The 23,738-nt window shown below is 41.9% G+C and overlaps 1 protein-coding gene across 2 annotated transcripts in view; it reads right to left on the reverse strand.

The window, feature by feature from the left end:
• The window catches only part of NOX3 (NADPH oxidase 3), a 59,718-nt gene that overhangs the window by 20,060 nt on the left and 15,920 nt on the right, over positions 1–23,738 (reverse strand). For both annotated transcript variants that reach the window (XM_033096217.1, XM_033096207.1), the window contains exons 7-10: positions 21,710–21,839; positions 16,633–16,725; positions 14,088–14,341; positions 8,095–8,257 (exon numbers count right to left, since the gene is read on the reverse strand). In XM_033096217.1, the coding sequence (XP_032952108.1) occupies positions 8,095–8,257; positions 14,088–14,341; positions 16,633–16,725; positions 21,710–21,839 (640 nt within the window). The remainder of the gene's footprint in view (positions 1–8,094; positions 8,258–14,087; positions 14,342–16,632; positions 16,726–21,709; positions 21,840–23,738) is intronic.

The following is a 23,738-nucleotide window of genomic DNA, read 5'->3' on the forward strand; positions in this document are numbered from 1 at the left end:
AGGGACAGAAGAGTTTCACTCTTGCATTTGGGCCAGTAAGATGGACCTGGTCAATAGTAGAACAAATATCCCAAACAATAGACTGCATTCCATGATCTGTGCTTTCCAACACTCACCTCTGCTTAGTCTCCAAAAATAAAACAACCCTAAAATCAGTTACCGTGTTTTCCTGAAAATAAGATCTAGCTGGACAATTGGCTGTAATGTGTCTTTTGGAGCAAAAATTCATATAATACCCAGTATTATATTATATTATATTATATTATATTATATTATATTATATTATATTATATTATACCCAGTCTTATAGTAAAATAATATCGGGTCTTATATGAATTTTTGCTCCAAAAGATGCATTAGAGTCGATTGTCCGGCTAGGTCTTATTTTCAGGGAAACATGGTACCTATGTAAGCATGGCTTACAGGATTCTGTACCTGATACCAGAGGCCCAAACTATGGAAGGTTACTTTAAAAAGTTTTGTTGAACAGAAAATCATCCTCAGTAAAATGACGAAAGTTCTGAACTTTCATGGTAGTGAAATTATTTCTTTTACAGGACACAGTCCACACACTGTTGTAGGTATAATGGCTTCTCAGATGTTGTAGGAGACCCTTCCAGGACTGTGTAATGGGGTGAAGGGGTTCTGTGGGCATGTGGCTGGTCACAGGCGTTTGCTGTCACATCATTCCCAGGCATGAACCACCAGATAAAACTCAGCCGAGTCCAGTCTCCGAGGGCCTGGGTCAGAGCAACACTCTCAGTGCTGTGCTCTCTGCGAGCTCCCTCGCACCCCCACTGTCCCCACAGCCTAGGCTTCTCTTTAAGGATTCTGCAGTATGGCATGCTGACCAGGTTGAGGCTAACTGGAGCCCGCAGAAAATGGAGCCGTGCTACTTTTTGATAAATGATTCCATAAAATGAAATAAGAAAAGCTACTAATCTATTTTACTACCAGAGTTTACAGACACTCCCATCAGAGGTTCCGGTGCCATAGCCTGGATAGGCATCCATGAACACAAGCAGAGGACACATCCATAAATACAACCTGTAATGCTTTAGACCTCAGATCAATTTCCTAAGGATAGAATGGGTACACAGTTATTTACTTATCTATTTATTTATGGCCCAAACCCCCTCCAAAGAAGGAAAAGGTAGATGAGGGCATATGTTTAGGGAGTGATGTGGCATAATAATTAAACATTGTGGGCTCTTGAGTCCTGTAACCCGTCCTAGGCCTCTGGCTTCACCATCTATAAGCTGTGTAATTGGCAGCTATTTAACTTGAGCCTAGATTACCACATATGTAAAATGACAACAAACAAACACAGAATAACAATTTATGAGATTCTTGTGAAGATGAAAGGATATGGTTCATGGAAGCATTTAGCATAATGTCTAACAGACGCAGTAAGTGCTCAGAGCGTATAGCTGCTATCCTCACTGTCATTTGGAAGAGCTTATAGAATAAACACCACATGTTTGTGTTAGAGAACAAAGGGGGCCATTTGCCGTACTTGGAGGTCTGTGTTCCCACTAGTTACTCCTGAATTAGAGAGATGGTGGTCATAGAGGTGGTCACTGAAACTAAACTTTATTTCTAGCACGCGTCTGAGAACCTCAGCATTGGTTACAAAGACATCATCCTGAAAGACGAGCCTCTTTACTAGCAAAATGCACGCCAGTCTCCATGTGTGCTAAACTCACATGGAAGTTTTTTATAGGGTGCCAAGGTTGACCTCAACCTTGACCAACACCTCTACCCATAATGGGGCTGCAGTGTGATCTTGTTTCCTCCTGGGCAGCACTTTCTGTTCCCCAATGTCATGGATTGAATATTTATGTCTCCACCTCAATTCATATGTACAAACCCAATGTGATTCTATTTGGAGATGGGGATTGTAAAAGATGTTTAGAATTAGATGAGATCATGAGGGTGGGGCCTCCAATAAAGGGATTAGTGTCCTTCTAAGAAGAGGAAGAGATCAGAGTTCTCTTTCTCTGGCACGTGAAGACACATGGGAAGGTGGCCGCCTGTAAACCAGGAAGAGAGTCCTCACAGAGCCCAACCATGCTAGTTCCCTGGTCTTGACTTCTACCTTCCAACACTGTGAGAAATAAATGCTTTTTGTTATAACAGCCTCAGCTGACTAACACATCCACACTGTATGAAATAACAGAACTGACAGAAGCTCTGAACCAACAGGGTGATGGAGACTTTCCATCTTGGGAATCATGACCATTTTCCAAAAGGAGAACTTTTCTCTCTGAAAAGATAAAGACCGTGACTGATATTTAGAAAACATTAACAAAGCTCCTCAATAAATGGTAGCTATTATTGTCCTTCTATTTTGTTGTTCTTGCCAAGGTCAACCTGAATGAATACAACAGCAAACACATTCTGAAGCAACTATTTCCTCTTACTGAGAAGCTTCCTTTATGGGGCATCCATATCCAGTTTTAAAAAAATATAATTATGGCATTGTGTCTCTGGTTAACCATTATGAGATGGAAATGACTAAAATGTCAACCATTTTTAGTCCTTAAAACTTTTTCTTAGAGCCATTATCTTTAATGTTAACTATTTCATGGCTATACTGCTGTTTTGCCCTGTGACATTGTTGGCCAATCAAAATGTTCACTCGTAATGGAATAATTACATAAATCGTGGGATAGTAATAATACGAAATACTCTGAAGGCACCACATAAAATGAAGTCCGTAGTTATTGAGACTGAACGTGCTCCAAGCCATTTTATAAAGAAAGTAGAAACAAAGGGCATGCCTCTTCCTTTCTCCCTCCCGCCCTCCCTCTCTCCTCCTCTTTTTCTCTCCCCCCTCCCCCTTTCCTTCTACCCACCCCCATTCCTATTAATGTGAAAATAAAATAACACCCTGCATATGGAAAAGGAATGGAATAAGAGGCGTAGGATGCTCTGAACTGTTTAATGGTGAGCCCCCTGGGGACAAAGTGGTGGTGATAGTTCGTCTGCGGAGGGAGACTAATGAAGGGAGATTTTGGACGGAGTATTTTATTTGAATCTTTTACAAGGACACTGTAGTCTTGTATGGCTCGTGTGGTTAATAAACCACGATATTAAAAATATTAATACCAGTCACCTCCCCACAGGGCTGTGGTGAGGCCTGATGGGGGACTGAAGTCTTCTGAGGCCATCTGGTGAAAGATGAGAAGCACATGTGTCTTCCAGAGAGACAAACGTGGCCTCGTGCTCCCCAGTTCAATTTATGACAATGTACTCAGTGGTGAGGAGAGGTGATCAATTCCAGGGGTAGCCACAGCTCCAGCGTGAGGGGAAGTGAAAGTAAATAATTTCTCAAACTAAACAGAGTAAATTAAATGCATTTTTCATTCTTTAGAAAAGAGAGCAGGTCCTTCTTTGTTTCATTAATATATTTAAGTAGAGTATGGATTTTTGCCTTTCTTGGCCTCTGCCTTGTTCCCACTGGCCCATGCTGTCTTTTTATTTGAATTATCTGTTTATTATTAGGTTAAGAACCCAAAGGCCATTTTGCATGGGACACACTATAAATACCCATTATCATGGTTATGTATTATTGAGCTGATGAAGGAAGACAATTTATGAAGAAATTAGATTCTCTCAGTTTTTCTATAATCTATTTTATTATAGTCTGAAGATTACATATGCAGTTAAGAAAATGAACCCAGTCGTCCAGTTGGCAGTCCTCTCGGCTCCGTCTACATGGCTGTGATCGTGGGGAGAACTAAAATGTGGGAGCCAATATATTTATGTCAGCAATCTTCTCACTCCCTCCCCGCACGTGCACACCTATTTCATTCATCATTCTGACAGTTTGCACAAGCAAACTGTCCTAATTTTTTTCAAGCCCTTTACATAAATTGAGTGTGATGTAGAATTAATCATACCTGTTAGGCGGGAGTTGGAGGACGTTCATTGCTGTGGGGCCTTTATACCCGTCAGCACTCAGCTCCCTCCACATTGCATCACAGGCTTCTCAGCCACTCACACACAACCCCTTCGCTCGTCCCAAAGGAGCCTTGTGTTCTCATCTGCCTTCCACTAAGTGAAATTTGGCTCTTCCTCCTGTGTTGAAAATATCCCTTTAACATACAAAGGTCGGACAGTCAAGTTTGCGAACTTTCCACCTGTAAGTGCACGGTGGAAAGTTCTTGAATTTGATTGTCTGACCTTCGTATCACACCTTTCCCCCATTTTCTTCACAGCAAGCCATCATTATACTTATTGTTATTTGGCCTTCTTGGGAAGTCTCCTCCTATCTCCTTCTCTCCCTTCCTCTCCACCTCCTCCTGACTGTCTTTAAAAAGAAAAGATCGTTAGAGGGAAATTTTAGAAGACCAGGTTCAAACAGAAAGTGCTACACATGATCCCAAAGAAGCGGCAGGCGGTACGAGGCTCGCATGTAAAAATGTATGCCTTTGTGCCAACTGGTGTTTTACATGGGGAGGAGAAAATCCACTGCAGTTAACCATTTAGGCTTAAAATTCCAGCTCTGAACTCCTATGCTGTTTTTGCCTGTTTCCTTATTACAGAAGAGAACAATCTGAAAACTAGAGCCTGGATCTATAATTGTGAAGATGCTGTTAGGTAACTATAGACTGCTTGGCTCTGCTGTGCTTTAAAAATTATATGGATGCTGACAGTGTAGTGGAAGAAATAGTATTTATATCTCAAAAGCATGCGGGCGGCCCTGACAAATATTAGTTACATAAGACTAATGATAGCTGTACTCAAACAGACACAAAGTTTCTTTACAATAGAGAAGCTTTACTTAAACTTTTCCCATGCAGACAGACTCCAAGGGAGTGGATCTGAAGTGTAATTTTCAGCCGAAACTTTCAATAGCACGAAATCTCATTTCTTTCATAAAAGAGCTTTGACGTTGAAATCAGAAACACATGCTCCCATCCTAACTCAGAGGCTGACTTGCTGGGCAACTGCAGACAAATCACTTCCCACACTAAGTACAGATGGCTGATTTTCATTGTCAGGTGCAAAGCGAGGAGGTTAAGACCCCTCAAGTTATTTTGTGATTCTATGCTTTTAGCTTCCCTTTTCCCATATATCATTATTTCTACCTTAGTTTGCAGCTGAACATTGACCCAATATTATCCCAAATTTTTATGTTGTGAAAAACACTGTGTTTTATTTCCCATTCTCTGGTTTCTGTGTTTTGGAATAGAGATCAGTGTCCTTATTTTATAGTTTCGTGGTAACTGCTTAACCCTCCCTCTGAAACAGCCTTGAGAAATCCCCAAAACAGAGCCCAGGAATAACAATGAAATGGTGAGAGAGGAGGCAGCGTTAAGATTTTCTGGGTTCCTATGTGGACTTTAAGATTTTGTGAATTCCTATAAGAATTTTCCCTCTCAATTTGTAGTAAAATAATTGGGATGTATTATTTTAATTATAAAGTCACTGGACAAATAGCCTTTTGGGTTAAAAAAAATGAATTAACTTTAGTAATCTAGAATCTTCTAGAGAATTGTAGAGACGCCATTTTTTCATTTTTTTTGGGCACACAGACATTTATTCACTCATTGATTTATTCAAAATTTGTAGAGTGTGTGTGTGTGTGTGTGTGTGTGTGTGTGTGTGTGTGATTATGAAGATATCCAAGGAGCTCAGAGTCTTTTAGGGGAAACAACATATGTTGTGAACATGCACTGGGTGAGAGAAAGATGTTGAGAGAAGGGCGAAGGTATTGTAAGTCTGGATTGAGGACAGTGATGGGCTCTTCACGTCAGTACAAGAGGGCCTTGCACGTACTAGGTGCTGACTATTCATTGAGTGAAAAAGTGAATGCAAGTGAGACACACAATCCATCATAATCAGGTCACATGAAACATCCTGTTTAGTGTAAAGGAAACCACGAAGCAATGAGCCACCTCTATAAGCGCATTTTTCTAGGTGACAGCAAGAGGAAAGAAACGGCTTAAGAGCACTGAGAAATCATCACCAACTATAACAAAGCATTGTCGTGGGGTCCAAGTGCATAAAACAGGAGGTGTTTTGCTTGCCTTGTGCCAGAGGCTGGATGTTTCTGTCCCCCCAGAATTCATATGCTGAAGCCTAACCCCTAATGTGAGGACATTTGGTGATAGAGTCTTTAGGAGGTGATTAGGTATCTAGGTGGGGCCCACATGAGCTGGATTAGTGCCCTTGTAAAAGACTTACAGCTTTCTATATGTATGTACAGACTTCTATATGTTTTCCTCCCTGAATTGCAAACTGCAAGCCAATAAACTTGAGTCTTGCTGATTGAAAAAAAAGAAAAAAAGATCTGCCTTCTGCCGTGGGTGATGGGAAGATCTAGCTAGAAGACAGCCATCTGTAGACCAGGAAGCAGGCTCTCTCCTCAGATACCAGGTCAGCCAGTACATTGATCCTGAATTGGAGAAACACATTCTGTTGTTTCTAAGCCACACAGCCTAGGGTACTGTGTGATAGCAGCCCAGATCGACACTTTGTTAAACTTATTGCGGTATAGAGAAAAGAAGACGGGCTTTAGCACACGAAGCGCCTGGATCCAACTCTCGTTCTGGGATTTACTAGCTCTCTGTGCTTCAGATTCCGGTTCGATATGGACTCTTACTCCCTCCATTGTGTGGATCAGGAAACCCAGCTCAGAGAGGTGAACTGATTCAATCAGGGCGATGCTGCCAGAGAGAGTGGAACCAGCTGAGGGAGAGTTTCTCACTGTGAACCCCCACAGTCTGCCCACAGTACGATGGTGTGTTGGCTATGTCATCTCCTTTGGGCTGGTTATGTCATGGGAAGAGCTAGATGGGCCTGAGTTGAAGCCCTGATTCTGCCTTTTATTACCCATGTATTTTTAGGAAAGTCACTTTAGTCTTTCTAAGCTTCAGGTTTCTTAACTGGAAAACAGGTCTTGTATTATCTACTTTATAAGGTTGTTAGGAGGAATATAATAAGCAAATAAGAAAATGGATGTCAAGTGCTTGTCACTCGGAAACTCATGAAATGATAGCTAATTTTACTCTTACCTCTTAGTTGGGAAAGCCCCACTTTAGAGATCTTCTAGTCTGGCATCGCCCCCAGTGCTTCCCAGAATGTTATTTCTTAGTAAATGTTTGCTGAAGAAAGTGTCCGTGGCTAAATAAGCTTGGGAAGCGTGAAGCAAACTGAATGAGGTTTTTCCTACAGAACTTATTTAATATGCGAATGGATAATGTGACTCTTCTAGAGTGGGATTTGTAGTAGCATTTCTTAAGTTCATTTGACTGCAGAATTTTCTTTAGTGGGCCATATCATCTGACTAACGTTCCATAGGACACACACCGAGACTTGGTGATCTAATCAAGCATCTGTCTTGGATGGATGAGGAAACTGTAGCCAAAGTGTCAACCAGAAAAGAAGTGGCAGAATCAGCACCAAACCCAGGCTCTTCTGACATACTGGGTCTTCCTGAGAGGACACCACCTGGTGCCAGCAGGGCTCCCTTTCCCCTCTGCTCTAGGATCTGCTGCTGGTCTTAGGAGGGTTAAAGGAGGGGACAGAGTCTCTAAATAGGACGAAGGAAGGAAGGCAATTTGGAGGATCTAGTCAGAGAATGTACAAGCGACGACAAAAGGGATATTCGGAGCTGGATGGCAACACCAAGTAAGAAAAACCAATGAATGCCAATTATGGCATTTTTACTTCTCCTTAAGACCCTGAGTCCATGAGCGGAAGATATGGAATTGTACACTTGCAACCAGAGTATCAAGCTAAAGAGACCAAGGAAAAGGTTGCCTGTTAATATCACTAACTGCAGCCCAGTCGCGTAGCCCTTTGCAGCCTGTCCATATTTTACTGACATGAGCAATTACTCGTCCTGCAATGGCAATGAAGCAATAAAATTTATGTCTTGTCATCTTTAACAAGATTAGACATAACCCTTCTCATAAATGTAATACTGAATGGAGATTTTTAAGAACATAAGTATAGTTAAGGATCCTTGAGTTTATCCCTCATTGTTAATTAAAATCCTCCCCAAGAGTTGGCAGATGATAGATATAAGGGCGTTGAGCATTTTAATCCACAGAAGGGTGAGCTAATGATTATTTTCCATACCTTGCTCAGCTTCAGCTGGGTTTGTGACTCACAGCATTTGTACCATATCGATTTCAGAAGAGCAGCGAAGGGGGTGACCCCGATTCCCGCAGCGATGCACACACTCACTGGGTAGTGAAACACGTCTGTTAGCGCCGCTCCGAATGGCCCGTCCACTGCCAACCTGCAATACCAAAGTCTAGGCGTATGGCTCTTGAAAATAAAGCCATCCTAAGCCAGTGCTTTTATGGGATGTATTTGCAAATGTGTGCAGGCAGGCTGGCTCTGGGCTACAGAATGCCCTATTTGGTGAGCTTGAACTCAGCATGAGGATATCGGGGCCTGCCTCAGGGCGGGATGACCAGACAGTCCGGCACAGGCGCCATGCAGCGCAGGACAATGCCTGACTTCTCTGGGTCGAGCTCATGCGTCTTCCACGTGGCACACTGTTCTTACATTTCTTAGAAATGTGTGTGGTTGCAAGCATCCTCAAGCCTGGTAGAAGAGGCCTTTTCTTTCCTTTTTGTTTTGCTAGCTGCCATCAGAGAAACAAAGCGGAAGCATCAAGGTGGTTTAGAAGGCTTATCTGTCCTTTTGCTAGTGTATTTCTCCCCTGTATTTATTTATTCGGTCCCACACCTTCGTACCATATATTTATATAATTTTAGCCCACTGGAAGTCATTTGTTTGGAATAAGCAAAAAATGTTGAGATAATTCGTAAGTTACATGCAATTTCTAAAACTCGTTATTTCAGATTATGCAAACTCAAATTCTGCAGTAATTAGGCCAGGGGTGGCACTGATGTTTTATCTTTGCCTAGCAAATTTTTCTGTATAAGCATATTCCTTGAATAGAAGTGATTGTCTTTAACACGGTCCTAAGTGGACTGGCCCCTGGAGTCTGCTCCATTTGTCAGGACCCACGAGTTCTGGCTTTCCTTTCATTTCCTAAAATACGTAGTCCCCCATTCTGCCACCAGGCCTTTGCACGTGATAATCCAAGTAATGAATCACTTGGAATACCCTGCCCTAACTTCTCCCATGGACCCTTACTTGGTTAATAGTTTCCCTTTCCTTAGGTTGCATCGGTCGTCATTCCCTTGGGGAAGCCTTCATGGACCTTAGACTAGGTTAAATCCCCTCTAATATCTTTGATAGCACCGTGTACCCCTCCTCGGTAGTCCTCACCGCAGTTGACATTTTACCCTTCTTTTGAAGTGCGTGTGCATGATTTGTTTTGTGTGTGTGTTTGCTCACCACTGCCTCCCAGAGCTTCGCCTTCTCTCTGGTACGCAGTTGATCAGTAACAGTTTGTTGAATAAATCGCAAAGGGAATGTTCAAAATATTTCAGTCAGCAGAATGTATTAAAAACCTCAACTATTCCAAAAGCACACATTTACATATGAACAAAGATCTGCTAATGAAAGGGGTTTTAAGTTATTCATCACCGTTCCCGAAGGAGTGTCTGTTGAAGGCACCCCAGGTTGGCCCATTTGGGCTCATGATGTGTCATGAAAGTTCAATTGGGTTTATTTAAAAATATTACATATGCCAAACCTCCTAACAATTCAAATGAACTCTCCTCAAGTTAATCTTAATTAATAAGGCTTTGCTACATATTGATATATGGAAATGGAAGAATAAAAATAAAGGTCATTAACCAGGAAGAGTTAGTATCTCAGCCCTCCGTAGATTATTTTATAAATAATTAAATAAGGGGAATTGAGAGAGAGAAAAAGAAACTGTCGATAGATTAAAACGTCTTATTGTTAATTGTTTTTTATAATTAGTCATATTTGGGATTTGACACTGATTTGAAAAGATAACAAACCCAAGGAAGAATTGTGTCATACAACCCACAGAAATACATACTAAATAAATTTCTACATAATGAGAATTCAGAATCTAAGCTGGAATTGGCAGGAGAAAATATTTATTCCAATTTCCCTGCTAACATAGTAATCCTTCCTGCCACATCCCTGGTAGTTTGACATTTTCTGATATTAAATTGCAGGGCACCTTGTTCCTTTTAGGGGCAGCTCTAAGCATTAGAGATTTTTTCTCATGTCTCACAGAAATCTGCCTTCTGACAAAAAAGGATTTTGTCTTCTTGAGAAACACGTACCGGGTCTTTTCCCTTTTCCTGCATCTCAGCGTTTAATTAGTCATTCGTAGCTATGGTGACACCCTACTTGTTCTTTCTGGGACCAAAATATCTCCATTCCTCAAGACACCTCACAATCCTGAACCGGTGTCCTTTACCCGAATTCTCGTTTTTCAAGTTCACTCAGTGATTTCCTCTTTGATTTAGATACAGAGTTTCTACTAACGCAGCTTAGGAAACGCTTCGCAGTCCAGCATCCTGGTTGGTTATGGCCAGCAGCACCCCCCACCCACCTCCTCCACCCCCAGTCTCGTCTCTTCCAACCGGTGACCTTTATTCATCTACATCACTCTATCTATTGAATCATCACTTTCACTGTCATCTCTGCGGGAGGTGACCTTTCTGATTTTGCTAATAATCATCGCTAACTTTTCTTTATTATGCGGACTGCCACATTTAATCCTAAACAAAGCCTGAGGTACTGTTATTATCGGCTTCATTTTACAAATGGGGAAACTGTGGCACGGTGATACATACATTCTCCAGGGTCATGCACAAAGTGGGGCTCTGAACTCAGGCTGTTTGACTCTGGAGCCTCTGGCTCCAGGCAGCAGGTGAAATCGCTGAAAACTCCAGTATCAACTCTGGGAATCGGTCCTTTTTATTGCAGAAGGTAAAGTCTAAAAGAGCTCACATTCTCTCCCTTTTCCCTGGGCTCAGAGGAAGGCTTTTCTTGGCTCTTGCCTGGGTTTGCTTTTCCTCCAGGGTCCTTAGTCACCACTCGTCTCACAAATTCCTGGGCTGGATTAAATCCTTTCTGGATCCAAAGCACTGAAAAGGGACCTTGCTCTCCCCAATGTGTTTGACTGAATTCAAAAGTGAAACAATGCTGAGAAATAAAATCATCCAAGGGAAGTCCAATGAAATCCTGACTATGGTGAGGAAGTAAACAAACTCCAGGTTTTGTTTGGTTTTGATCTTGTTTTTTTGGTTTGACTGCTAATAATGTGTGCTGGCATATACACAGAGGCAGAGGTGACATGGATGAAATAATTGAAGGGAAGCTGCCCTCTTTACTACTCACTTTTATTCCTTCAGTAAATATTTAAAGCGCAAGCTACGTGGGCCTCTTCTAGGTACCGAGGATGCCAAAGTGAACCAATTTCCCTTTCCTCACGGCACTTCCATTCTCGTGTGGGGAGCTAGATGGTAAACAAGTCAACAAGCAGATACCTGGTGCGTCAGGTGGTGATAAGTACCGTGGAGGAGAAGGAAGCTGGGCTGGGGCCCCGTGGCTACCAAGTGTCAGCCGGGGTTTGTTGTTTCCTATGAGGTGGGAAGGAAAGGCTTCCCTAGAAGGACACACGTGAGCAGAGATTTAGGGGGAGGAAGGGTGCAGCCAAGCAGAGATCTGGGGAAGCGCGTTCCACGTGGAGGGACCAGCAGTGGCAAAAGCACTGAGGTGAGTATGCTCCGTGTGGGAGAAAAACAAGAAGCTGCAGGAATGGCCGAGTGCACTGGGGGAGCGGGTTGTGCACCAGGAGCCCAGGCAGTGGTGGAGGAGATCACGTCCGGCCTTAAGCGGATGGTGCACCATGGAGAGAAAGCATATCGACTACTGAGAAACATGTTCCGAGTTTTCGTCGGAGAATTGGCTGAAATGCTCACTGGTGTGTGAAGGAGAAGGCTGGTTGGTAGACTGGATACTGTGTACAGCCAGAGCAGAGACCAGGCTAGCAAATAGGATGGAAGTATCTGGCTTGGCAATGCCAAGGAGAGGGCAGGGACAAGTGGTGTACGTGTGTTTGTGTACCTACTTTTATTCCTGATTTCAAGCATTTACACTGCATTCTGCACCTTGGAATTCTGTTACATCGCTTCTTTTCCATGATGAAAAAGAAAAGATCTTTGAATGGAATAGTCAGGTGATGTCATCTGACTAGGGGCCCTGGTCTGCTTTGGTATCATACCTCTCTTTCGTACCAATGTTTGAAATGAAGGCATATGGTTCTTCCTATTCACTAAACCCAACCAAGCCCAGTGCTACGTAGTTACAGTTTGGTGTCCCATGGGAAGGGGGAAAAGGAATGATATGCTGATTCAATTCTGTGCCTTAAATTTATTCCAGTGCCTAGTGTGCCACCTGTAAATATTTGTCAGATTAAATGAGCTAAAGTACCCCTATTGGGTGCAGGTATGCATTGATTCCTTCATCACATATTTGCTTGGTACCCACTACGTGTCAGACACTGTTCGCAGCACCAGCCGTCCAGAAGAGGACAGACAGCGTCTGGCCCCAGGACCTCCCATTCTAGGTGTGTCCTTACGGTGTTCACCACTCAATTTCTTATGGCCATGACCACTGCATGGCAGTTCCTGATCCCCTCCAAGCATGGCAGAAGACAGAACCTCTTGATACTTTTTTTGAAATATTAAATTCTTTCACAAATGTTTTTCTCAACACTTTTTGTGTGTGTGTGTGTGTATGTGTCCCCGTTTAATTGGGGCCCTAAACATGGGCTTTGTGTGTTTATTGGGTAACTCTGCAGTGAGCAGGAATTGAGCTTAAGCCACTGTTTATTCAAAGGAGTCAAGGAGTGGTAGTTTACACTGGGACTTGTCATGTGCCCGGCCTTTTGTGACTAGGATGCCGTTTTGGATTGAATTGTGTCCCCCAGGTGATATGTGGAAATCCTAACCCTCAGTACCTTCGAATGGGACCTATTTGGAAAAGAGGTTGTTGCAGATATAATTAATCAAGTGGAGATGAGGTCATGCCGGAGGAGGGTGGGCCCTTAAGCCAACACAACTGGTGTCTTTATAAGAAGAGGCCACAGAAACACAGAGATGCAGACACCAGAGGGGAGAACACCATGTGACAGCAGAGGCAGAGACTGAAATGCTGTGGCTGGAAGCCAAGGAAACAAGGATTTCTGGCCAATCACCAGAGAGCAGGAAGAGGCAAGGGAGAATTCTTCCCCACAGGTTTCAGTGGGAGCACGGCCCTGCTGACACCTAGACTTCAGACTTACAGGCTCCAGAACAGTGAGATGGTACATTTCTATTGTTTTAAGCCACCTAGTTTGTGGTACTTTGTCACGACAATCCTCGGAAACGAATCCAGGTGGCATCAGTGGTCTTCTACCCTTCTCAGATCTACCCTTTGCACATCTCCCTTGTAGCAAAATTAAATCATTTGCTTACATTAGACCTTTGATGTCCTGGAGAATGGAGGCAATGTTTTGCTATCTCTACATTTCTGGCACGCAGTGGAGGTTAATTAATACTCGTGTACATGCATGCGGGGCTCACTGAATGGATGACACCACTGAATTTCTGGATTCTCAGATCATTTTGTCATTTGATGAGCTTCAGTCTGTAGCTGTTTAGTTCTTTTTCTAGTGTATGGGGCCTGTCAGATTAATTCTGACCATGAAATATCCTTCTTATGAAGACCAAACTTTACAATTATAATGAAAAGACCTCAGACTAAGAGCAGAAAGTTCACAGGACTGTCTTACTCATCGCAGGCTGCGTAGACCCAGCCAAGTGACGTTTTGGAGCTGGGAAAGCAAACTTCTCCTTTTCTCCTTCACCTGCTTTTGTTGGACATTTTTTTTTTAAAGAAATGTGTTTGCTTGTATCAGAAATCTACTAACTTACAGTTGACTCCTGAACAACGCAGAGGTTAGGGGCACTGTCTTCTGAGCAGATGAAAATCCATAATTTTGACTCCCTCCAAACTTAATGACTATATTTTTTTATATGGATTCTCTACTTTTAAAAAATGGACTCAAACTCACCATCTAGAATGAAGATATTACTAAATTCGGTAGCAGGTTGATACACTAAAATACCGTGCTTTTAAAAATATTCCAACTTATACCTAAAAGAGGAACGGGATCCAACCTTGGCAGGCTCCGGGGCTCCTTGATGGTCTGTCCCTCCGCCTCAAAGGCCGTATGTAAAGCTCTCGTCCAGTCTCCTGCTGTCCGGATGTGCACACTGAAGAAGTCCTCCTGGGGTGCGGAGGTGAGGGTGAATGGGTGCCATTCCAGTGAGGATATGGACGGGCATTGTAGCAGGACGTACTGCCCTGGTGCCATTTTAAAGTTACGCTTTTTCATGTGAAGTTCTAGGACTCCAGACGGATGGCTTACCACCTAAACCAGAGCAAGGGAGTTGTTGGTCTTTCTACTCAAGTATTAAGAAAATAGCCTTTATTCCATCAAAGGTTTTTAAATTTTTAAATCAGCTTTTTTTGAGCTCTAAGTTACATGTACCGTCTGTTATGAGCTTCCCAAGATCTTTCCCGTCCCTTTCCTGTCTGGGTTGACGACTCCAGCATGAGTGAAGTTTATTTCCTTCGCAGTGATGTCTGAAATCTGGGTAGCCACTACATCCAGGTGCAATGCGATGTTCAGCATGTGACTTTATGTCTCAAAAGGCCCCACTTTCCTTGCCACCGTTAACCAGACCCAAGAAAATATAAGCTAGCATACCATGCATTGCACTTGATTATGCTTAAAGTGATTAAAATACTCGTAGAACTATCTCTACGTCTTAAAAACATAGGTTCAGTTTTTTTTTTTTTTTTAAATCATTTCTTTTTTTTTTTTTTTTTTTTAAGATTTTATTGGGGAAGGGGAACAGGACTTTATTGGGGAACAGAGTGTACTTCCAGGACTTTATTTTCCAAGTCAAGTTGTTGTCCTTTCAGTCTTAGTTGTGGAGGGCGCAGCTCAGCTCCAGGTCTAGTTGCCGTTGCTAGTTGCAGGGGGTGCAGCCCACCATCCCTTGCGGGAGTCGAACCAGCAACCTTGAGGTTGAGAGGACACGCTCCAACCAACTGAGCCATCCGGGAGGCAGCTCAGCTCAAGGTGCCGTGTTCAATCTTAGTTGCAGGGGGCACTGCCCACCATCCCTTGCGGGACTCGAGGAATTGAACTGGCAACCTTGTGGTTGTGAGCCCACTGGCCCATGTGGGAATCGAACCGGCAGCCTTCGGAGTTAGGAGCACGGAGCTCTAACCTCCTGAGCCACCGGGCCGGCCCCTAGGTTCAGTTTTAAATGACCTGCATCTTTTCTCAATCCTTTATGATTGAACTCTGGTCTTTCTTCATTTTAAGTGGAAAATAATCTTCAAACTCACTCTGAAAGGTTTGGTTTTGTTTGAGTCAAGTCTCATCCAGGTCTCCTGCCTATGTTCTGAGTGTTAGATGTAGGAAGCATCATGCAAAAACTCTTATCACTTTTAGAAGAACTTTATGACTTGCTACTTATCAGAAGGAAAGAATGGATTTCCCTTCTTAGATTTCCATCTTATTTCCTGAAAATGTCTCCAGGCCCCCATGTCTTTTTTTTTTTTTTTTTTTTTTGGGCTAGAGGTATAAGGGAACAAAATCTAGTGTCTAGATATTCTGTGACAGTATTTTTCCATACAAAAGAGAATTTCACCGCATTTTAATCATTAGTTCTGTTTCTCCTCTGCCTACTGATATTCATTCTGATTTGGCTGTTACATTATCTCCCTAGTAACAGCTCTAGCAGATTTTTCCAAGTTTTACTGTCTAGCTTTTGATATAGCCTCATAGCCTTTGGTGCTTAACTTAAAAACAGTAACATAGAAACAGCTTAAAACAGAAATATGAAGCAATTTCCATGCATCTGCTTCCATGAAGATAGTTAAAGAGATGCTTTCTGTTAATATTGTATTAGCGAATCAGTATAGGTTTGGTTGGCAGAGAAGGTCTTCTTAGATATTGAAAAAACTGGGGGGAGAGTATTTGGTACTTCTTCAGTCTCCTGGGTGTGTTCTTGGTCTACCTGCTCATATCTTCCTCAAGCATGAGGTGAATACTGGAGAGCTACATGAATACTGGAGAGCTACAAGGTTGAAATAGGCTACTACAGAGCACTCATTGGCTGGGAGGCAGCCCCTCATATATCCTTCTTCCCTGTTTGGAACCCTTTAGCGCCCCCTTTCCCTTTGAACCCCAGAGTGTCTGTTACCCCATCTTCTTTTCAGTAATTCTAACTATTAGTATATGGGCTTGAAAATGTTTGCATGTTATTTGTGTGTTTGCAGAATCTGTGTCTTTATGTGGTGAGGGAACGGAATATGCTTGAAGTTACTATATCTAATGTAAAGCACACTCAGTCCCCCTGCCCGTTTCCCCCTGAAGAGAAACTGAAATAAGGAGGAATACAGATTCTAATGCTGTACCATAACCTTTATCAGAATTCTGTGTACCATTCTGGAGCCCTGATCCCTGCCTTCGGTAAAATTAGTCACACTAAAAGATGTGCAGGATGCGAGCAATTATTAGAACAGAAGATGAGCCTCTAAATTACTGACACTTCTGCAATAAAAATGGCAAATTAAAAACTTGGGTTAATAAAAAATTTTCATCTACACTCAGGCTTTTATTCCAACATAAAGCTACATGCGTACCTTGGTAATGACAACTTCTTGTTGAAATCGCCAGAACCTAATTACTCTTTCACATGCATACAAGACCACAGGGCCTAAAACCCATTTCCAAGCCTGCAGAGAGAGAGGAAGAGGAAATGAAAATAGAATCCAAATATTTTCAATTTGAACCCAATCAATATATACCATGATGGGGTTGACATCTCCCTTTAACTCTGGGCCAGTTATCAACAACAAAGATGTCTCCTTGTATTAAATACTATAACATTCAATTATTCCTTGAAGTCTACGAGCTTATTTAAGAGATTAAACTCTTCTGTATTGGTTTTTATGCTTACTTGATCAATGATGCCTTTCTGTAATTAGAAATAATTGAATTTGCAAAGAAATAAGAAAGCAGATTGATGTTTATGTTATATATGATAGGGTCATAAATGCTCCCAAACTCAGCCAAAGCCAAAAGCTTACAAAGCTACATTATTAAGCCAACATAAAATATAGGAAATGAAATAAAAGCATTTCGACTAGTAATTTTGGGGGGCCAACAATACAGCACAACTTGGGGGTCTGCCTGAAGAAACACACACACCTGCACACATACACACTCACATACACATGCACAGCCAGTGTTATCTGGAATAAAACACAAAGTTAGTTTCTCAGCATTTTAAATCTATGTTTACAGAATCAGAACAAAAGCCTCAACAATTGCCTGGAGAATTGTGACAGGAAATATTTCCATTCTTACTAAAGCCCATCCTACATTAACCTTCCCTGAGTAAAATCTGCATTACCAACCATCGGTTTACCAGCAGGCTATTCCTGTATCAGGTGTCTTCTTCCCCTAAAAGGGAAGGGATGGAAACTGAAAAATTTTGAAGACTTATACTAGGTCTCATACCAAACAACCCTACAAGGCATATGATAGTCTCTTTATTTTACAGAAGAGAAAACTAGGGCTCAGAAAGATCAAATTGTCCAGGGTCGCAAAAGCCATAAGAGGCCCAGTAAAGATGCAAACCCCAATGTGCCTGACTACCTGTGCTCTTTCCAGAACCCTGGTGCGTCCCTCGAGCATTTACCATGTAATCACACTTCTTCCCGTCCAACACTGACGTTGGTATTGACATTTGTTTTACAAAACATTAGAGCCGTACTCATTCAATGAATTTCAGGATGTTAAGAGTTCTTGGAAATTGAGCCTAATTTTGCATTTATAGAATTAAAAACCAGACGTTCTGGGAACGGATAAGAGTTGCCTAGAGAGACAGAGCTAGAGCACAAACAGCCAGGACTGGAACTCAACCCTGTTCATAATTTTCGTACATTCCCTCCCTGGTATTCTAAATCCACAGCCTTACTCCTAGTACATTTCCTATCTTAGAAACAGGAGGATGTCTCCTAGTTTTGAATTCAGATGTTCGCAAAACCCTCGTCGATGGACTATCTTCAGTGCTCATTATTTCCTTACCCTCTATCCTGCTCCATCTTTTCTGTTGACAGGTCACAAGCCCTTCAGCATTATTTTTACTTCTATTATCTTTCTTGTTGTTTGTATTTATCATTTGTTTATTTCTGGGTGTGTTTGCAGGGCACCTCTTCTCACCTACATCAGCCTTCTCTGCTTTTTCCCTGAGAGCCTCTTGTTTATCTGATAAAGGCTTGATTTATGCAGGCAACACAAAGCAATTTGGCCTACCTATTCTTTTCTGCCTCAGTGGGGTTCAGCAACGTGTTCAGAATAGCGGAGAGAATAAAACCTTTGTCTACCTATGCTGTGGATGAGGTGGTGATGGTGAGCAGAGGAAAGAAAAAGACAGGAAGGGGTAGACTTGAAGGATGGGGTTGGATTTAGGGAATAAGTCCTTAGGTCACTTATGCTCGAATGAACCAAAAAGTGTTTAGAGAATTGGTCTGGATATTTACAGAAATAATGGCCAGAATGCAATTCTTTCTATGTAAATTTAGAGAGATGTTTGTAAAAGCACTCACATAGTCTCTATGTATTTTTACAAATAATCTTCCTTGCCCATTTTAGAAAGTTTTAGACATCATGGCCTTCATTTTGATGGTGTCAACTCAGTCATAGTTCCTGATTTTCCCATGTTGATAAAATGGGATGGATTATTATTATTATTTTTGTATGGTGTGTCAGAAAGGAGAATTGTAAGCTATTCATCCTTGGCTCTATCTCTACTCTAGTATATAAATTGCTCCAGGAAGAGAAAACACGACTTAAGTCCACTGTGATAGTCCTGGAACCCCTGGAAGTTCGGGAGTGGGGGGGAGGTATGACCCGAGGTGAATCATAGAAGAATGTCCTCACAGCAATGACCAGGTTAGACAAGTGTGAGTGAAGAAAAGGAGGCCATAGCTCAGAGCAAAAGGGGCAAGTGGCAAGGTAGAACCTGAGCTGTGTCTCAGAGACCTGGTTTCCGGTCTTGGGGTTACCACCCCTACCCTATGCTTTAGGCAAATCTTGATCCTTTTTATGTTCAAATTTCTGTTTTGTTAAATGAGTTGGAAGAAAGTATTATTTGGGTTTGCTCCAAGCTCTTAAATGTTTTAGCTTTATGCAGAGAGATAAATACAATGTCGGGGAGATGTACCGTAGATAGCAGCAGAGAGCTGACAAATGGCGGTGGGAGAAGGCCAGAGATTCCAAAGGAATTTGAAGAGTATAGAGGTGACAACAGGTCATGGCCACAGAGTAAGAAGCTCTGGTTTCTTGATGTGGCTTTGCTGTGAATGCCCTTTTTGACCACAGATAAAAAATGAAAGCTCCTCGGGTCTCAACTTCTCCATCTATTAAATAAAGGGGCCGTACTATTTAGTATCTAGGTTTCTTTAATGCTAAAATACTCTATGGATTCTTAGCTTTATTTTTCCTTCTCCAAAACACTCAGAAAGTCATGGTACAGTGAGTATTTTATGATAGAAATAAAACCATGTTGATTTAAAAGATGTGGTAATGAAACTTGTTTCCTCTACTTTCACTCCTGGTTTTTCATCCCTACCAGAAAATAAGAACATGGTGGCTTGGATTTTATTTTATGTGTGTGTTTATGAATGGCCTCTTTTTCTAGACAATAAGGTTTCCAGGGGCAGGAACCATGTCTCTGAATCCTGCATCTAGTGCAACTCTAAGTATATAATAGGCAATTGGAAAAAATTTGCTGAATCGACTCTACCTCAGTTAAAGCTTTCTCCTGTACTGTTGACATCATTCCCTAATAACTTAAAAAGCGTCAGCCTTATCATTTTTATTATTATTGCTCTTTATTATTACTTACTGATGTCGTAGTTAAATAAAATAAGGTGCTTCTTTGGCTAAGGAAGACCAGGTATCTTTTGAGAATGGATTGCATGAACAATTCTAGAATCTGGAGTTTGTATGTGACTGTGAGTTTCAGGAGGAAAGGGGCAGTGAGACAAGTGGGGGAGAAGGAACTGAAAGATATAATTGGTAATATAATTCCAAAGGAATTGATATAATGCCTTTGATCAGTTCAGTTCCTCTGAGGTGATGTATGAAGCATCCTCCATCCTAGCATGGGGAGTAGCGCACCACTGAAGGTGAATTGATAAACATTCTATTGACAAAAGCGCCATGAAAATGCACTGAGTTAAGAGAGGCAAAAAGGAAGGGATGGAGTCCTGCCAAAACCGGGTTGGTGTGGGGCAGTGAAGCGCAGGAACCCTTCCTCGTCCTTGGGATGCCTTCTGGACTCAGTGCCTGTAAGACATCAGAGAGAATATTGTACATCCAGCCAAGCGATAATTGCACAGCCCTCACATGCTTTGAATCAGGATCCATTAAAAATAATGGGAAAGAGTGACAACATGAATTTGGGTGTGCAAGGAGGTGTTGCCGGGGAGAGTTAGATGGGTCAGTTTCCCCCTTTTAATGGTAATTAATGTCAGCCTATGCTGCTGCTGGGAGTAGGCTCTGGTCTGTATTCATGATGTGTGGGAGGGTATTGATTTTTTTATGGAGATGCTGTAGCTGAAAATTTTAGAGAGGCTTTCGTGCGCCTCATTAATATGCAGGTTAGGTAGTAGCTACTGATAGTTGAGTTTAAGACAGAGACAATCTATACTGGCCATTAAAAGAACCACATCCTAATGGGCACATCTATCCTAGCTCTTTCAGTTTTAAACAGTTTTCCCATCAGTTTTCACCCTTAAAAATCCAGTGCTTAATTTATTTGAGGATTTGAAACAGAAACAGTTGACCATTTTATTGTTCATAAGTTGATGACTGAATTCCCTAAATCCCCACCATTTATATACTATTATCCCATTTTTTATGACACATATTTTCTTTTTTTGACACTTGTTTTCTTCTAGTTTTAATCTGTTGGCTTCATTTTTTTTTTTCATGCCTCACCCAGCTGTCCCACGGTTTGTATTCTTCTAAGATACCTGAGGAGACCACATAGGATTATTATTTCTATTTATCTTTGCCACCAACACTAATGATTACAGCATACCCGGGAAAGATTTCTTTTGAGATCTTGTGGACATTATCATCTACTCTAATTATCATCTACTCTTTTGGCTACCTTAGTCATTATTTCAGTTATGGGAGCTTAATTAGAACAGGAAGTAAATGCATTTAACTCCCTATTTTTTCCCCATTCCAAAAGCTATAGAAAGAAAGAAGGCAAGCTTAGAACGAGGGTATGATTCTCATTTGCCTGTTGCTTAACATTTGTTTGAGAAGTGATGCTATTAGTTCTCAGAATGGAGAAGGGAGAGGGGAGCTGAGCTTGCTGAGAGCAGCGGGTGGCACGCCACATGGCTTTCTAATTCCTCCAGAGACATTACTGTGCTTGCGGTGCTATGAATCCTCACAATATCAGACATCCATATTTAAATGGAAGTAGAAGAACACATTTCAAAACGGACAGAGTGCTTTTGGCAGTAAACCCCTTTTAAAATTACCCATAACTCGATTTCTCCATTAACACACTTAATAAAGAAGTGGCTTTGTCTAGTGGTGACGTGGGCTGTTCTTTTCTCAAGCATATAAAAAGCTCTAGTTATTTTAACTATGGAGACAGCTATTTTAAAAAGCTCCTTGGTTCATTCTTACCGAAGGCTCCTTGCCAGAAAATTGAGGCACCGGGCACCGGGCAGCTGCCTGCCATTCGGCATAGTGGTCTCTACAGAAGGTGACGTTGTGTAGCAAGAGGCTCTCGGGAGTTTGGCCTCGCACGATCCGACTTGCCATTAAAAAGAAACAAAATGCAAAAATTTAAAATTGATTTTGTGCAGCCTGGTGGTAACACGGACATATATTCTACGGTGGGCTCTGGCAGAATACTTGCACTGTCTCGCAACGGGCTGTCATTCATTTCCCTTAGCACCTTTAAAAATACGAATTTAAGAAGCTTGGAGTAACTTTGAAGATCCCAGAAAAGAAGTGCCCCTCTGTGGTATCTGTGTTAAATTGAAAGTGTCTATATTAGAGAATTCATAATGAAGGGAAATTGTTTGAACACATCCTTTTGTAGATTGTTGAATTTAATTAGGTTACATTTTGTCCTGATTGCAGATTCGGGCTAATTGGCTAACTTTGTACTATTTGGGTCTTTGGCAGATTTATTTAACTTTTACCTTCCTTGGTTTGTTTCTGAGCACCTAGAAATTTTCAAGTGAAGAAGTCAGAAGCAGTGCCCTGAATAAGGAATTTTTTTTTACCCCAGGGACCACTGGCAGACCTAGTTTTGACAGGGTCAGAATAGGTCAGTGAGAAGTGTGTCTTCAGGACCATATTGATGAATTTGAGAGTGAAAAAGAAAGCTGGCCTTTGTGAACGGACCACTGGAACAAGAGTCCAGTAATCCTGCTGTGTTATATTTGCCACAAATGTGGTAAGGACTGATTTGGACTGGTTGCTTTGGTATAAGTTCCTCAGTTTACCCATTAGTGCCCAGGTGGTGAAACATAAGAAGATATTGAGGACATGTAATCTGAGAGTTGCTCAGTTCCTCGGTCTTTCTGAATAAAATACATTGATTTATTTTTGAGAAACATGATGCTCACAGACTGAGGCACTTCAGCATAAAAAGGCTCTTGTCCTGGGGAGTCTGTGGGGTGACATGTCCGCTTGTAAAGCACAGGGCCTGGGAGAAGGGAGCGGCAATGTCCTGGGAAACTTCCAGAGAACTGGCATCTTGGCCTTTGTCCCACTCTGTTTTAGGGAAGTCATCCAAACTTGATAACATCCCTTGGAGTTAGATGAGCAAAACTATCTCTGACTCTTCCATGAGCAAATGATGCCCAGACACAGGAATGGTGAATGATAAATGAAAGCCAGAGGAAAAGAATCTGTAAATTTTAACACTTTCGTTCTCAGGCTCATTCCCTATATTATCTAAAGAAGCCTCAGAACATTCCGATGCAGTATCTTTTTAAAAATTTTAAGTTTTTTATGTCTTCATCTATGCCATCCCATGATAGGAAGATTAGTGGGCTTTAACACATTCCAATAATCCTACTTTACTTGGCATTTCGTACAGAATTTGCAAATTACTTTTGCTGTAAACAGTAGCTGTAGCATACTTCAAGCTGAGAAGATTAAATGAGGTCCTTATCCCAAAATAAGCCTTTCAACTAAGTTAAAATGACTAAAAAATTTTATCTTATGAAATGTTATTTGGATATTAAAAATATCTCCAATGAAGCACTGCCCACTGGAATCCTCTTGTGCTTCTACAATGATCCAGGGTGTGAAGGTGGGGGAGGTGGGATAACGGGGGGTACGTGCCTAATTTTTGTGAAGAGACTTCTAGACATGGGTGGGTTGTGAGAGCTTCTTAAACATTCTACAGGGGTTAACACCCCGGCATCAGGAGAAGACTCTGCAGGGAGAGGAGGGGCTGACAGTCTTCGGGATGGAACACTTTGGGACCATACACCATCACCCCCAAGATACAAAAAGTCGGGGTGAGGGATCCATCACACATTCAGAGGAGCTAACTGCAGATATTTTAAAGCTAAAAGAGATTAGAAAACCTTGGCCAAGCAGCAGAAGCAATGTGAACACTGACTGACGAGGATTAGCAGAGGGAGAGGCAGTTGTGTAGGGTGCAATATGCCCCCAGGGGCCATTCTTCCTT

This window comes from Rhinolophus ferrumequinum, chromosome 3 (genome assembly GCF_004115265.2).
Source record: "Rhinolophus ferrumequinum isolate MPI-CBG mRhiFer1 chromosome 3, mRhiFer1_v1.p, whole genome shotgun sequence".
Lineage (NCBI taxonomy): Eukaryota > Metazoa > Chordata > Mammalia > Chiroptera > Rhinolophidae > Rhinolophus > Rhinolophus ferrumequinum.